At 45.5% G+C, this 12514-nt stretch overlaps 1 protein-coding gene across 1 annotated transcript; it reads right to left on the bottom strand.

Annotated features, from left to right (window-relative positions):
• Positions 1–3101: 3101 nt before the first annotated feature.
• LOC124665861 (ABC transporter G family member 48-like) lies at positions 3102–10852 on the bottom strand. The gene is made up of 19 exons (XM_047203225.1): positions 10356–10852; positions 9270–9352; positions 8915–8999; positions 8421–8711; positions 8252–8342; positions 7242–8142; positions 6985–7145; positions 6768–6871; positions 6470–6635; positions 6291–6380; positions 6045–6160; positions 5576–5908; positions 5175–5465; positions 4983–5066; positions 4661–4794; positions 4277–4504; positions 4007–4178; positions 3650–3904; positions 3102–3560 (listed from the first exon to the last, which is right to left on the bottom strand). The coding sequence occupies exons 1-19, from the start codon at positions 10842–10844 to the stop codon at positions 3291–3293; spliced, it is 4344 nt and encodes a 1447-aa protein (XP_047059181.1). The 5' UTR covers positions 10845–10852; the 3' UTR covers positions 3102–3290.
• Between the last annotated feature and the right edge of the window lie 1662 nt (positions 10853–12514).

Genomic DNA, 12514 nt, shown 5'->3' with positions numbered 1-12514 from the left:
GTCCAGGATCGGAAATACGTGTGGAAGAATGGAGCGCACAGCACGTACACACAGATTGATTCATTTGATTGGTCTCCTCCTAGCGTAGTACAGGACTACCAAGCTTCTAGATGATGGCCATATAGGTTGACCACCCCGTTAATTAACTCGGATTTGTTAATTTATTATCACCTACTGCTAGTCCAGTACGAATAACACGCGTGCGCTGGCTGCTGCACACCACATGCATGCTGGCGGCGCCAGGATTCAAGGGCTGTGTATTCATTTCAATCATGGGTATTCATTTTGCTAAAATCTTTGTTATTTTTGCTAAAAAAATCTCAGCTTTTACCTAGATTTTTATTGTTTTGTAAAAATCATGACAGAACTCCTTATATACTGTATATATATATATATATACACACATACGATCGTCGTGATTCATACAGTAAGCATGTATGGATTACAACTAGGAGACAGAAGTTGGCATGACTTGGGAAAAGAGAGGATATGCTCTTCCCTCTCCCTTATGATATTTCTATTTGAATCTGATTTTGTCTTTCATGTGCCTAGGGTAGTAAGCACATACGTACGTCTGGTCGTTGCTCCAAAAAAAAATGTTGCTCTAAGCACATACGTCAGCAACCGCCATCCTCAATTGGCTAATCGAACTAATGCATGACGCCAGCAGAATTGACGTGGCTACCTGCAAACGGATCAAAATGACGGAACTGCTAACGAGCTGCTACTCCATCAGCATCGATTTCTTAATTAGCTGAGGATCTACCACTCCCGATTTCATTTAAATAAATAAAAACAGAGTCGCACCACATCAACCGGGGCGCCGTAGGGAAGCAAAGTGCCAGGCTATATATGTACGTCGCATTTTGGGGAGCAAATTCGTGGCTCCAACAAAGCAAACTCTATTTCGATGTCTGCATTTGTTTGTTTTCTCTCGCCCCTTTAAATCGAACAATGTAAATTTAACTGATTTTATTGAGGAAATTATCTATATCAACAATAGCAAATGTATAAAAATATAAATCATGATTAATCTAATGTTGTTGATTTGGTAATCCAGATGTTGTTATTTTTATCTGCATATTTACTCTAACTTTACAGCATTTAATTTTTGCACTACATTTCTGGCAAGAAGGAAGTACTTGACATCTATAGGTATATTCTTTCAGAATCTTTTAGTTTCGAATTGAGTTTTCTTAAAGCTAAGACGACTACTCAAAAATACAAAACCCAGTACATACAATAAATGGCTAACAAAAACTGGCTCTAGCCCGCCAAAAGAACAACAAAATTCTTCAAACCAACATCCATGTTGACATTTATTTTTCAAAAATCAACCCTGAAGACAAAAATCTATCTTTTAAAGAGAACACCGTTTTTTTTTCCGTAAAATATATGTTTGATGTAGATGGGCTGCAGCCCAGTAAGGCAATCCATGTAGATGGAGTCCTTGTCACTCTACTATAGAAGCAGCATCCATCACCCCTTAAACTGGGTCTGGTACAGTTGTCACTTTTTTCTTGTGATATATAAGCGGTAGATTAGGTAATTCTTCGTGCGGTACCACTATTGCAGGTCGGGCCATTTAAGCCTCTCATGGTACACACAATATACCCTTTTATGTTCAGTGTGGAAGAACACTCACGTCTTAAAAAGTCCACTGCCTGCCCGTGCCTTAGGCATGCTTCCTCGCGAGACACCCCTCACGAAAAGTTCTAAAAAACATCACTCAGGTTATTCACATATTTTCTCAAAAAAAAAAAGTTGTCAGGATACATGTATACTAGTGCGCACATTTCTTTATAAATAAATCGTGTGTGAGATATTAGCTACGGCTAACAAATTTCTTTGGTATTAGTTTATGGAATATCTCACACGGGCGGGAAACTATACTTGTGTGTAGCATTTTCCCGCCAAGCTGCCTTCTGGGCTTCCTTTTAACGCGTGCAGCATCTTCGCTTCCTCCAGAATGTCACGTGTTGGCGACGAGATAGCTCCATGGGGCGGGGACTCACGGTCGCCCCAAGAGTTTCACGGATGGGCTCATTGGGGCGCTGGGTAGAAGAGCGGCGGTGGCAAGGGGTTACCCTACAAGCTCGTCGGGGTGCCAGGAAGTACTGTGTTGGAAAGTATGCTGACAGCCGGACTGGCATCGCCTCCTCGCCATCAGTCAGCGCAAGGGAGATGGATGCGGAAGGGAGGGAGATGGATGGAGGCGCTGGTAGTGGAGGAAGAGAAGGCCGAACCAGGTGTGTATTTTATCTTATTTAAAGATGTGGTATTTATTTTATTTCATTTGAATATGCACCAGATCGGTTTGGCATTAAAACCCGCCGCCTAGTGTGCATATGTTAGCCTAACCAAATAGGTTACTCTAATTTTTTTTTCTTGAGAGAAATAGGTTACTCTAATTAACTCTTTGCCACATATGAAAACTTGCTGACGTAGATTCTGCACTGTGAGCAGTCATAGTAAAGAGACAAAAATCATGCACATAGAGAACAAGGCAAAAATATTGGACAATGTAGAAAAGAATGGCTAACTACTGAGTACTGATCCCACAAAAAAAAAAAAAATTGATCCCACAATTTAGAAAGCACAAGACCCAGTTAGTTCCCCTGGCGATATGTGCTCCCCTCCGCCATGGCTGCAAAAAGATACTTCCTCATTCACTAGCTTGCCAAAACGTCTTATACTAGAGAACGGAAGGAATACAAAACAAGATATCTCACCGATATCTTTTTCCTGTCAAGATGACATCCACAAAGATAATATTGATCCACCCAGTGCACTGGCATCTTGTCAGTAAGAAATAAGACAACAGAGTCTCACCATTTCCTTTTCAACAACTCCTCATCATTCTACAGGAAGAATGGTATCCTCTCTGGGAGTGTCTTCTCCTTATCAACTGAAAGATAAATCTCAACAACATTGAAAAAAAAATCTCATTTGCTGCAAGTATTCTTTTGCACAAGCCATGCGGAAGTTTCTTAACTTGCCATGCGCTTTTACCAGGACCAAATATGTACGAATTTCACGCTCCAAGGTCATGAATATCCGGTATACACTTGAAGACCAAACTAAGATTCTAGGAACAACAGTTAAGAAACAAAAATAAACTTTTCCCATATAATACTAAAAGAAGGTGTATCGCTACTAAACCTCATTTACATAACATTACCACAGACTATGGAATGCCTCTGAATCCTACTACTTGCAATATACACACACACATACACACGCACTAAATTGCTCCGTAGCAGTTACAACAAAGAATGCGCACCTCCCGCCTAACGTTTCTGGAAGTTCAAGACCTTGATGGAATAGCCGAACACGAAGAAGAAGAGGATGACGAAGGCAAAGTGGCCTAGCACAATGTAGCCAAGGAAATCGTGCTTTATTCCCAGAGAGTCGTCCAGATATTGCTTCACCGAAACAGAGACCCCACCGGGAACTGAAAGAGTACCGGTGCTGTCGCCAAACTGCGACGCGACGACGCCGTAGATGGTCCAGGACACAGGGTTGGCCCAGTAGTACCACCTCCACCAGACTGGTATTAACTGCAACAACAATCGTCAGTGACAACCATTGTCAATCAATTGATGAATTTGGACATACAGCATAGCTAATCGAAGGTCAATCTACTTACCGTTCTGGGGACGAGGAACCCAGCAAACAGATTCCAAAGAGGCATCACAAAGGATATTAGTATATTTGCGAGCATCGCGGATGGGGTCAGTGCCACCAACATCATGCCAAACAACGTGAAGTAGTTGAAGCTTGAAATGATGAAGAACAGGAAGTAGAAGAACTTGTCGGCTTTCCACTCATATCCAATCATCGAATAGATGACGAGTGTGTATAAAATCCCCTGCAGGACGTTGTAGATGATCTCCACGCTTGTCTGCACAAACCACACAATTATGAGAATGGATGGGTTTAGATTTGTTCATATCCAAAATATCACCAAGCCGCGGCCTTAAAACTACACATGCAAAATGTTTACCTGAGCTAATGCATAGGATAATGGAGAATACATGCCCGCCGCCTTTTCACGGTAGAAAACTGTTCTCTCAATTGCCACAACTGGTTGAACCGTGATGCAATTGGCAGCCCCAAGAAAGAAGACAGCAGCATAAGTGGCTCCAAGTAGATTGAACAAATCTTGTTGTGACTCTCTGCCACACATAAAAATATATTAGATCCTCTATAAGAGCTAATGTAATCATCTTTCAACAACACTGCTCTTAACTATAGCAAGAAAATGGGATCATACAGTTTTGTTCCTTTTTGCCAGAACACTGTGCCAAATACAAGACCATTGAGCAGTGTCATAAGATAGCGCATGGCGTTGTGGGGTGGATTCTTCCAATAAGATTTGTATTGCTTCCAGAAATTTGCAACACACTGGTTGTAGAAATTCTGAGAATACTTTGTAGGAAATGAGAGATCCTCGTAGCCTGGCGGAGGAACGCTCAATTCCTTGATAAGTTCTTGGTTTTGCCTGGTCATATTTAACAAATGGGAACTCAGCATGGATTGTGTAAATGAAAACAGCTGCAATTTGACACTGCTTCAAGGAATGTGCATTTATTTTTATGTAAATGAAAACCACTGGTTCACATGTCAAAGAGTTATGTTGAACGACTAAGGTACTTACCTATAAAGAGCAGAATTAGCATAAATTTCAGCAAAATTTACTTCCAAGCGAGTCTCGGCCAGAGGGGAGCTAACTTCCAACATCCATGTTGCAGGATTATATCCTTCCGTGATCTTTTCAACACCTGGAATTTCCTGCAATGCAATGACAGACCCATCGGTTAGTTCTTTTTCACTTGAGCTATACATGCAAAGAGTTCAAGATATGTTTGGTCTTTAAAGCTTTTCTAAGCATCCAATCATATTTCTATGAAGGTGTTTAACTCATAATAAGTGGAATCTTGGCTTCCCCCAAAACGAAACATATAAACAAAATAACTCACCTCGAAATATGTAACAAGTTTATGAGAGTGGCGACCAAGATCGCCAGCATAAATAACCTGCCCTCCTCTTTTCAAAAGTAGAAGCTACAAAAGGAACCATTTGTGAGTTATTTACATTTCAAGAACTAAAGTAGTTTCAATAAAAAAAATGGAGATAAATAGGAAAAAAATATATATAGAGAGAGAGAGTACCTCATCAAAAGACTCGAATATATCGATGCTGGGTTGATGGATTGTGCAAACCACAGTACGCCCAGTGTTGACTGTATTTCGCACCGCCCGCATGACAATCGCTGCTGCTCTAGCATCAAGACCAGAAGTTGGCTCATCCATGAATATGATTGAAGGATTTGATACCAGCTCCACCGCAATTGTCAGTCTCTTCCTTTGTTCAGTCGATAACCCGTCAACTCCAGGGAGACCAACCATAGCATTACGCAACACATCAAGCTCTACAAGGGTCATGACTTCCTCCACAAACATCTGTGTGGGGGAAATTGATTTCTTTAATCAGAAACAACTACAATTTGAACTTTCGAATATATGTAACACTGCATCTTTACTTGGGTCTGAAAGATGACTTGAGTATTTACCATTCTCGTTTTCTCGTCAACATCTGATGAAAGACGCAGCCAGGCAGAGTAGAGAATGGATTCATATACAGTAACATTTGGTGAATGGATATCATTCTGTTCACAATAGCCACTAATGCGGGCAAAAGTTTCATGTTTTTTAGGGTAACCAGAGAGGGTGATACTTCCTTCAATAGATCCACTAGTTTTCCTTCCTGCCAAGACATCCATTAGAGTGGTCTTTCCAGCTCCACTCACTCCAACTAATGCTGTCAGAACACCTGGCCTGAAAGAACCACTGATATCAGTGAGCAACTGAAGACGACTTTCCGCGAATCCTTGCTCCATCATTTCCTGAAACACAAGAAGACACATTTTAATGCCGGACCTAAAATAATTTTTTTGCCCACATCTGCAGATAAGTTTATCATACAAGTGACAAACTTATGTCCGACACAGTAAGCGTGAAGAGGAAGGTAGGTAGGCTTACTGCAGGCATGTCCACATAATAGTTTACATGGTTGAAACAAAGTGATAGAGGCTGGAAAGGCAACACAATTCCTGCCTGAGTTGGTCTATTTGTGGCTCCATTGGTACCTACAGCAACTGCAAGTGCAAACAGTGGCTAATTAGTATATTATTATTAAGGCATTAATTGGTTAAATAGATATTACAGTAACTTTAAAATATTATAAATGCTGCAATAGTCTAACATGGATACTTAAAGAAGACTCACCCATAGGTACTGAAGATGCCGTAGTAGATGATGCCTTGGCTTCTGACTCATTCTCTTCATCTGAAACTAGTGTGCTTGAGTTACCGCTTGCTGGAAAAGAACAAATTATAAGTATTGTAAGTACGTCCTCTTCAAGCTATCAAAAAATAATCTCAGCCAAAAGAAATAATGATACTCACGGCTCAAGTACGTAAGGGCCAAAATGTACAAGATGTTGAACACAATAGCAAATGCTACAAGGGCTCCTATGGAGAGCCAATAGCCCCCTTCAGTAGTAAAAAATCCTTTCGCTTTAAGAAGAGCCTTGCCTACTGTTGGTGCATCAACAGAAGTGTCGGTGTTTGGCTGTAATAACATTGGAAAACTCACTTTAGTTTAGATGTTGTCACCTTTACAACACTAGGATATAATGGTGTATGAGCTTAGAGAAACTAAATTACTAAACCAAGAAAATACAGGGTCCTTAGAAAATCTTACAGTGGCCCACCTACTGGAGAGGAATTCATTGATAGAAATTGCATTCTGACTGTACATCATAGGAGATGACCAGTAAGCCCAGATCCACCATGGTCTGACGTCACCTGTCCACATCAAATTTAGGGACGGAAAAGGTTACTTCCATCCATGTAAATGAGTTGCAGATAGCTGATTCATGGTGCCTAGCTAGCTGTTTTTATCATGACAGTATGCTTACCTCTAGGGATGAGATATCCTCCAAATATGAAAATAAGAAGGATCACAAACATCCCAAAAGTGTTAGCCACAACCATTGATTTCAAAACAGCACCCAAAAATCGGAACAAAGCCATTGCCATTTGGTGAGTCGCGAAGAAAGCTAAAAGCTGACGAAAGAACCTATAATGAACAGATAGATGAATAATGAAGTTATCAACTTGAAAATTTTAAATGAAAATGGCTAAGTGGGCACAAGGATTATATATGGATGCCTACCTTCCTGCAGCAGGTGCAAAGCCCATCACATAGTACGTGAGGACGACCCATACCCCGGCCTCCATAAGCGACACAGGAACTTTTAAGAGTATGTTTGCCAGTCCCCAAGTCCATGGGGGGAAGAACAGGAAATCTCTTTGTTTGTAGAACGTAGGAAGCATCTTTATGGTGAGCTGTAGCTCAGCATACCCATTGAACAAGATGGTGATTAAACTGAAAGTCAGAGCTCCATAGAATTTTCCACCGTCAGAAATCTGCCCAGTGGGCATCTTTGTTCTGAGGAACACAGTCATGGCCATGAGCCCAAGGATGATCAACTGGGAGACCTTGAAGATGTAGATGAACGAGTTGCGCTTCATCAACAACACCTCTCTCGACATCACTGCCTTGAGTGACTCCTTGCTGGATAGGCCATACTTCTTGGTGGTCAATGCGGCAGGATGGGTTTTGGATTTTTCAAAAGGGATCTGCATCTCCTTGAGCATCTGCTGGCCTACATGGAATGACTTGAAACGTTCAGCAAACTCTGGGACTGACACGGGACGATATCGTTCCTGTTCACGGCACCAGTATTGTTGCTGGTCTTTCTTGGAAGTGACCTCTTGAAGGAAGTCAGCAACTCCTTTCCTCTGAGGGCACCGGAAACCAGAAGCTTCGAAGAATTCCAGGATGTTCTCACGTGGCCCATGGTACACTATGTATCCTTCCGATAGCAGAATAATGTCATCAAACAGATTGTATGTCTCGGGCGGTGGTTGTAGGAGGGAGATCATGACGGTCTCATTCATCACATGGACCAATTGCTTGATATATTTTACGATCTGGAATGTGCTAGAGCTGTCCAAACCAGTGGAAATCTCATCCATGAACAAAGCCCTTGCGGGTCCCGTTAACATTTCCCCTGACATAAATAAAAGTAAGAAATCAGATATGCATAACAAATGGGGGAAGTTGCTTTTCCACAATGAAATGAGCGGTTGTGCTGATTCTATGTAGGTGTGCATGCATACCAGTTGTGACACGCTTCTTTTGCCCACCGGAAATCCCTCTGATCATTTCATCCCCAATCATGGTATCAGCACAAACGTCAAGCCCAAGGACCTAAAAGCGAGGTTGCTGTTATACTCCAGTTTTGTTACAGTTCAGTGTAATATGGTATAGATAGGTCAGAAATCTCACCTTGAGAGTAAGATCCGTAACAATATTACTCTCTTGTCCCTGCACCGCGGTAGCTTTCATGTACGCGTCGATCTCAGGATCCGGCTTTATGCCCGCTTCGCGCTCCCTCTTGGCGAGCTCCGCGAGCATGTCGTATCTGGCACCGACGCCTAAGCAGCGCCTGGAGAAATCCAGCGTCTCTCTCACGGTCATCTCCGCGTTGTGGAGGTCGTACTGGCTGACATACGCACTGGTCCTCTCGGGGTAGAACTCGGCAAATGTGTGGCCACAGTATGTGATGTTGCCAGATACCTGCGATATCCATTCATGAGAGGGTAATTCTTTAATGGATGTGGCTGTAAAGCATAAGCAGGAAACAACTCTAGACTTGTTTTGATTTTTTTAAATCCATTTTGTAATTACACCCATGTATATACTCTTTCTTTTATGAATATAAAAATCGCAGTGAGAAGCTCTCCCACTGTGTACCCTAGAAAAAAGACTAGAGTTAAAACCTTGAGGCTTTTGTCGAGCTTGCCGGTAAGGGCTCTCATAAGCGTGCTCTTTCCTGAAGAAGGAGGTCCAAGAAGAAGAGTCATCCTGAAAACAGCAGACATACATGTGGTATTACTTGCCTTTTCTGATTATTATACATGTGGAAAGTAGATTGTTAGATGCTAAAAATGGTTTTTGGGGAACCCTTGGCCTATCTAAATAAAAAGAACATGTATAACAAATTGATGTTGGCTCAGGATGCATGAGAGACATGTGAGAGAGAGAGAGATAACGGCTGCTGGTACTACTAGTGGCATAATAATCGTAATTAAAAAAAGTAGTAGTTAGTAGCAGGAAAGAGAAGGTGATGATTACCTTGATGGTTTGAGGATGCCGTTGACGTTCTGAAGTATGTGGATGGTTTTCTTGTTGGAGGATCCAAACCGACCGATAAGACTCTGCAAGCGGTCGTTATGTTGGTGCGAGCAAATCATGATAGTCAAATCATCTGTGGTGATGCATATGTAAATGTAATACAGAAGTAATGGAAGGTGGGTGCAGCAGCATAGAAACATGCGAGCAAGATAATGTAGTACTTGCTGGTGGCCAGAGTGAGAAGTGTATGGAAGGATCAATTAGCTCACGGCACCGATGAAGCAAAGCAAGCTGGCTTCTAAGCGTTAGCTTGGCCTGGCCTCTTGGAGACATTTCGTCGAACACCTCCCTGACAAGGTGCCCGCCGTTGATTGGAGGAGTATAGCGGTTGATGTGAGGACTGGACATGCTCTGCTCTCGCATACTGATGGATCCATGACACGGTTTGTATTCTGGTCGCTGTACACACATCTCTTGTTCTCCCTTCCCGAATTCCGAGTCCAGTCCATTGCATGCTTCCACCGCCGCCGCCGCCGCCGGGGAGCGGGCCAAAACGTAGTCGGTCGTTTCCTACAGCGAGCGCCGCCGTCCCCGCCGGTGGGAAGAAGCTGACCATGGGTGTGGTCTGAGTTGGGATGGTCGGGCGGAGTGAGCTGCCTATATGTGGTGGGAGGAGGAAGAAGAAGCAGAGTGACAGAGTGGGGAGTACATGTAGTGGGGAGTATAAATGTGAGTGACGTGGCAGGCTCCATGTGATAAGGCTGCTTTGGTTTGGTTTGCTTTGGAGTAGAGTAGACTTAAGTTTGATTTGTCAAACAAGTTGAACATGCACATCTTTGGAGTCCAAACTCATTTTCATTTAAATACAGCTGAGTTTAACATGAAAAGTACTGGTTGAATATATAATTTCTTATGTGACGAAAATTTGAAACGTGAGATCATTTCACATAGTAACTCCATAGGTTTTGGCTGGAAAAATGAGATCATTTCACATAGTAACTGGGAATGATGAGAAGTGCAAAATAAGAAGGTTTTTGTTATCACAAAAAAACAAAAGGATGAAGCAGAGCATGCATGCATGCATACCTGGAGGACATTGGCAGCAACGTTCAAGAGCGTGGGCAAGGCGGCGGTCCCGACGTAGGCGTCCACCTCGATACTGAGATCCTGATAGCGCACCTCAATGGCGGGCAGCTCAATCCCGACCCTGTCCACCCGGTCCCTGAGGCTCCTGAGGAACCTCTCGCTGTCGTCCTGGAAGACGCGGTCCAGCAGCGCGCGGCCGCCTTCCCCGCTGGCCAGGTGCTCGATCTCCACCAGCCCTTCCGTGCCGGCGTAGTCCTGGAGCTGGTGGTTGTTGAGGAGGATGGCCCGGCGCATGCGGTCGTAGGTGGGCAGCTTCTCCAGCGCCGCCCAGCGGAGGTTCTCCTCGTCGTCGTCATGGCGGCGGGAGGAGGAGGCGGAGCCGCGGCGGAACGGGTCCTCAGTGTCGGGCTGCAGGCCCAGGGTTTGCTGGCGGAAGGAGTGAGAGATGTTGCTGCCCCAGCTCCGGTTGCTGCGGCGGCTGCGCGACATGGCCGCGCCGGGGGGCGGGAGGCCTGAGGGTGGCTCCATGGCGGCTCTGTGGCTAAGCTTTTTTGCTGGTATGCTGTAGCTGCTTGTCTGTTTGTTAGGAGGAGTATATATAAGGGGATTCTGGATGCGCGGGAAATCCAGTCACGATCCTGCTCTCGAATATCTATTTCGAATGAGACTCTGGCTGGCGGCTCCCACACATGATCTTCTAGATGGATGGAATATGATATCATATACTCTGTAATGTACAGATAAGCATGGCGGCGCATCGCCATCGTCCCAGCACATGTGCATGTACTACCTCAAGGGAAGGGAAGGGCATAGTAGTAATGTTCAGGGCGTCAACGGTCGTGCATCCGACAGTCAAACCACGCCCCGCGACTACTCATCCCCTCCTTCCTTACCTCGGAGAAGAATTGGTTAGCCAAATTCAAGTCAAAGCTGCTACAATTCTCCGTCTTGTCAACATCAGCTCTTGCCGCACAATCCAAGTAACACAACGGCTCACAAAATATCTACTATGTCACATCAGGTGTGGAAGAATGGCCCAAGCTTCCACCATGATGCCGGGCACATACATGGCATTGGTATCTTCTCTCTTCCTAACGGTACCAATTAAGTTTCTACTACGAGTACATGATCAGGGCTTCGGATATGCTTCGCTTTGTGATATTTTCTTCTTTCTCAGTCAACCGATTTTGTTTTGCATGTGGCTGCGCCATCCATTCCTAAATCCTGGCTAATCAATCAGGCGCGAGCAGGTACTATGATGCCAGTAGAATTGAGACCGGCTCCTTGGGCATCTCCAACCGCGAGACCCAAACGGACGCGCTGGACCGTCCGGTTTGGACTGTTTGGTGGCCGAGCGGAGGCGCGGACAGCGGCCCGCGTCCGCGTATCCGTTTGGGTCGCGCGCTGCACCCAACGCGCGGACGCAGCGCATAATCGGAGAAACACGAAAACAAAAGAAAAATGGCAAATTTAAACGAAATTTGATTAAACATATGCCCTATTTTGGACAAATTTGTACATAGCCCTATTTTGGGCAAATAACTAACAAAAGAAGCCCCTGTATGGGCTTTAAAATTTCAACGAAAAACTCTCTATTAGGGTTTGGTCGGCGGCGCGGTGGCCACCGGTGCGCCGCCTAGCCCCTGTGGGCGTCGTCGGCGTCGTCGTCGTCGTGGACGACGTCCCCGGGCGGCGAGGCACGCGTCGTGGCTCGACCGTGCCGGGGACTCCGGCCACGGAGACCACGGGGCCTCCTCCCGAGCCGAGTGGGGGTCCGGAGCGACCCGAGGATGCGGCGGCGCACGGAGCGGCGCCTCCTCCGCGAGGCGCTGCGCCTCTCTGCCGGGCGCGGCGCCCTGGCCTCCTGGCGCCGGCTGCTCCTCCGCGCGGCGCCCGGCCTCCTCCGCCGTCGCTCCTCGCGGCGCTCCTCGTCGGCGCGGCGCACGGCCTCCTCCCGCCGCTTCCTCCTCCTCCCGTCGCGCCCGGCGGGCCCGGGCGTAGAGCTCCCGGCCCTCGGCTTCCTCCACGGCCTCGCCGGGCCGCTTCCTCCATCTCGGAGGTGCGAATGGCCGCATGGAGGTGCGGCCATTTCGCGTCCTCCTCCGCCGCCGAGATGAGCAGCGCGGCGCGGAGGTCCGGGTCCTCCTCCGAGGACTCGG

Source organism: Lolium rigidum, chromosome 6 (assembly GCF_022539505.1).
Source record: "Lolium rigidum isolate FL_2022 chromosome 6, APGP_CSIRO_Lrig_0.1, whole genome shotgun sequence".
In the NCBI taxonomy this organism is placed as follows: domain Eukaryota; kingdom Viridiplantae; phylum Streptophyta; class Magnoliopsida; order Poales; family Poaceae; genus Lolium; species Lolium rigidum.
The sequence above is the reverse complement of the archived record's forward strand: the minus strand, read 5'-3'. Positions and strand labels throughout refer to the sequence as shown.

Bases quoted from the DNA above. Each gene is read 5' to 3' on its own strand.
- LOC124665861 (XM_047203225.1), bottom strand. From the start codon at position 10,844: ATGTCGCGCAGCCGCCGCAGCAACCGGAGCTGGGGCAGCAACATCTCT. The intron at 7,146-7,241 runs GTAGGCATCCAT...TGTTCATTATAG, and splicing joins TTTGCACCTGCTGCAGGAAG to GTTCTTTCGTCAGCTTTTAG. The intron at 6,161-6,290 runs GTGAGTCTTCTT...TTGCACTTGCAG, and splicing joins GGCATCTTCAGTACCTATGG to TTGCTGTAGGTACCAATGGA.